Source organism: Physeter macrocephalus, chromosome 8 (assembly GCF_002837175.3).
Source record: "Physeter macrocephalus isolate SW-GA chromosome 8, ASM283717v5, whole genome shotgun sequence".
NCBI lineage: Eukaryota > Metazoa > Chordata > Mammalia > Artiodactyla > Physeteridae > Physeter > Physeter macrocephalus.
Window position 1 is genome coordinate 54,730,167 of NC_041221.1, and position 3,777 is coordinate 54,733,943.

The following is a 3,777-nucleotide window of genomic DNA, read 5'->3' on the forward strand; positions in this document are numbered from 1 at the left end:
CCCGTGAGCCATGGCCGCTGAGCCTGCGCGTCCGGAGCCTGTGCTCCGCAACGGGAGAGGCCACAACAGTGAGAGGCCCGCGTACCGAAAAAAAAAAAAAAAATAGAGTAATCTTATTATTTATCTTTACGTTTTGTCCAAGTTGTTAACAGCTAGGCCTGTTAAAGGACATTTATTAAAAAATGAGTAATATTATTTGATTATCTTTCCATCTTCAAAGTATGTTACAAAAAATCTACATGCTCTAAGCTCATAAAAAATGAATTCCTATTAAAGGTTCAAAACCTGTGTAGAATAATATCCTGATTTTAGTTACTGATGGGCAATATTTGCAAACTTGTAGGTGGTCTGTTATCCTAATTAGCCACTAATACTTTGAATTTTATAACACAGGAACTTGCATTAAAAAGTACGTTAGATGGAATACTTTCACCATAAAAAGTAATTATAAACAGGTGAAGCTAAAATGGCAAATCTAAGTTGTTGGTTTCCCTGATGCTTTGCACCAAAATCCCTCTTTCAGTGTCTTAATAATACAACCACAAATACAAACAAAGAAAAACCCATGGTCTTTGTTCTCAAAGACCAAGGTAGAAAAGAAGATACACACGTTATCCTTAAGTCGTGGGGCTTTGTTTTGTTGTTGTTGTGTTATTTCAGCTCAGCTCTAAAGAACATCATCAAAGCCAACCCACCTGCCAGGAAGGGAGGAGGAGATATTTAAGCCTCACTGTCGATTTAAGTGAAGGGCCTTGGGAAATGTGGCTTTCAGAAATCCTGCCACTTTAGCAGAGGCCAAGTCGCTGCCTTGTTCCTGCCCGCACCCTCACGCCCTTTTCCTAGGAGCACCCAGACACTGCCCTACTACCCACGACCCCGTCTCGTAGGGCGCTGTTCGTTCCAGCGGAGGAGCCCGAACCGCACCGGCCTCTCGGCCAGTTTAGATAACCCTAGCGTGGCAAACGGGCGGAGGCGGACGCCGTTCCCCACCCGCGGTCGCCAGCATCCCCGCGCGCTCTCCGCCCCCTCCTTGGCCCTGCAACCATCACACCTGGGGTACGGCCGTCCTCCGAGCTCCGGCGCACCGGGGCGAGGAGGCACAGGAGGAGCAGCGGCAGGGGCGGCGCCCGGGGCCCCCGCAGACTGGGGAGGGAGCGCATGGCGCCAGCAGGTCCACCGCGGTCCTCGCGCACCCACCGCCGTCGGTGCCCGGAGTCGCTGCGCACACTCGCCGGCGGCCCGGCGCCCGCTGCCAGGCCCGGGCGCAGGACACTCGAGAAAAGGCGGAGTGGGAGGGGCTGGCCGCCCTGCCCTCCTCCCCTGAGACACTCTCACCGTGCCAGAAGCACACCCAGAACTGCGCCCGGCCCTCCATCAATTATGCAGCCCGCGGCCGGCTGCAGGAGCGCCCGGATGTGCGGTGTCCACCCCCGCGCCGCATCCTCCCCCGCCTCCTCTCCGCCCCAGCAGGTCAGGGAGGGGAGATAGCTAAAGACGCTGGTAGGTGGCGCCTAGCCCATCTCCTGAGAGAGAGGTCGAAACTCCTAGTATCTAAATATCTATGTATCTGCAGACTCTCCTTTGCAGTTCATCTGAAGCAAGGTTCACTTATTTACTTTAGTGGGATGGGAACGCGTTTCAGCTCCCCCGGCCATTCTGGGTTAAGAAGGCTTATGTGTGCGCTGGTGGAAGGCGCTATCCAGCTGCCCTGCCTGCATCCTGGACTAATCTGTCTTTGCTCTGCCTACCAATCGCACACAGCCTCCTCTCCAGTCTCTGAAGGCTTAACCGGTTCGCTCTAGATTAAGGTTTCAGAGTCTCAAGAGTCCCGCAGTCTGTTTTCCTTTTTCTTTTGTTTGCTTAACCTAGCAGTTTCCGAGAAGCCACTTAGAGCTCAAGAAACAAAACTATGGAAAGTAGATAACTGTGTAAAATGCACAAGCCTGTAGACCTTTGTCAAACTCCAACACCGTTTAAGATAATGTTATCCCTTACTTACTGTAGCTTGGAATTTTTCAGTGCTCCCGACCAAATAAAATAAAACAGCTAAAAGCTACTGCTTTATCGGAGAGGGTAGGAGGAATCTAATTACCACATAAAGGAGTAGTAAGATGTCATAATTCTCCAGGCTGTTATAACACATTAAAAGATATATTTTAAAAGTATTTCTCATGAGTTTGTTCCCTCTGCCTTTGTCTTTGCAATATCAGGTTTGATAGTCATAAATTCAAAATATATCAGTGTCAAGAAAAGGATTGAAAGAAAATGTTAGACACGAATTTTGAAAATTGAAGTGCAAGACAAGAGCTATGCTCACCTCGTACAGGAATGATTTTTAATTGGTGTGTACTTTTAAAATATTCCTCTGTTTCCAGTTTAATATTACATAGGCAAAACTTTGAGGGAAAGTGTAGATTATTTAAATTTGTATCAAGAGAACATGAATAATACAGTTCGTTAAGCAATATTAAATTTCCACCAAGTGCCAGGCACTCTGTTCATTTCTTGTACTGCAAGGAGCACCCGTATATGTGCGCGCGCGCACACACACACACACACACACACACACGCACATCTAGAGAGCTATTTATCTATGAACTACAAATCTAAGGAAAGCCTCGTCTCAGTCAGAAAATTATGGCTATAATGATTAAACCTTTCTGAACAAAGCCTTATGAGAGACCCTGAAGGACTAAACATTTTACATCATGACCCTCTTAGGACCTTGAGCGGGCTTGCTAAACCCAAACTGCCTGATCACTGGTCGCTAAGTCACACCCCTGTCTTGCTGCCCTGCATCCTGTCTCAAGAGTAACTACAAGCATTTCCCTATGCCTTTAGAGAGTTTTAACAATTAAGCACTTCTCAAAACAAACTGAACTCTGACTGACCTTCCCCAATTACTCCAATAAAACCCTTAAGCTCAAATTCACCTTTCTTCAAATAAGCTGACCTCATTTAAGGAAAAATTATCTTCCCAGTCAGATCAACGTGTTTATGAACAGGAAAAAGTGACTTGCCAGGTTGACGCTAGTTTCCACTTCTCTTTTGCTGTTAGAGCTAAATAAATTGAGGAAGAAATATAATTCTTGTTTTGCTAAGCATTTTGAAAGTTTTCCCCATGAGTACTGGTTTATATTTTATATTTTTTAGCCTTATCCCCAGTCCCTTTTTTTCAAATGATCCGTATCCTTTAAAACCAATTTATATACTACCTTCCATGTATGGCTTTTTCTGATCTTTCTGGTCCAGATTGACCTTTCTCTCCATGGTGAATTATATATGGCCACATCTTCTTTTACACTGTCCTCATCATGAGGTATGTTGAAGAAGAAAGAGGGTCCTGTATTTCCTCCCCTTGGGCTGGGTGACTCCTGTTGACATGTTGAATATTGCTGAAGTAACACTGTGTGAATTTCTGGATCCAGACCACAAGAGCATCCATTTCCTTCCTTCTTGTTCTCACAAGACAGCTGCCAGGAAAGAAGTATGACTACCTTGAGATCATCGTGTTGTGAGAAGCCCAAACTACATGGGGGCCCTAGAAGGATGAGGTGCCATGTAGAAAGAGGGGCTGAGGGGCAGTAAGGTGTGCTAGTTTTGTGAGGGACCCTTCTTGGAGCCTCAGACAAGGCCTGCTGAGTGCCACGTGATGCTCCTTGAAGCAGAAGAATTGCCCAGCTGAGCCCTGCCTGTACTCCTGGTCCACACAATTGTGAGATGTAAGAACACTATTGTTTTAAGACACTAAAGTTAAGGGTAGCTTGTGTCACCACA

At 46.4% G+C, this 3,777-nt stretch overlaps 1 protein-coding gene across 1 annotated transcript in view; it reads right to left on the reverse strand.

The window, feature by feature from the left end:
* Positions 1 to 1,381, reverse strand: part of EMB (embigin) — a 47,116-nt gene extending 45,735 nt beyond the window's left edge. The window contains exon 1 of the mRNA XM_024125420.1: positions 1,052 to 1,381. Within this exon, the coding sequence (XP_023981188.1) occupies positions 1,052 to 1,160 (109 nt within the window). The 5' untranslated portion in view covers positions 1,161 to 1,381. The remainder of the gene's footprint in view (positions 1 to 1,051) is intronic.
* Between the last annotated feature and the right edge of the window lie 2,396 nt (positions 1,382 to 3,777).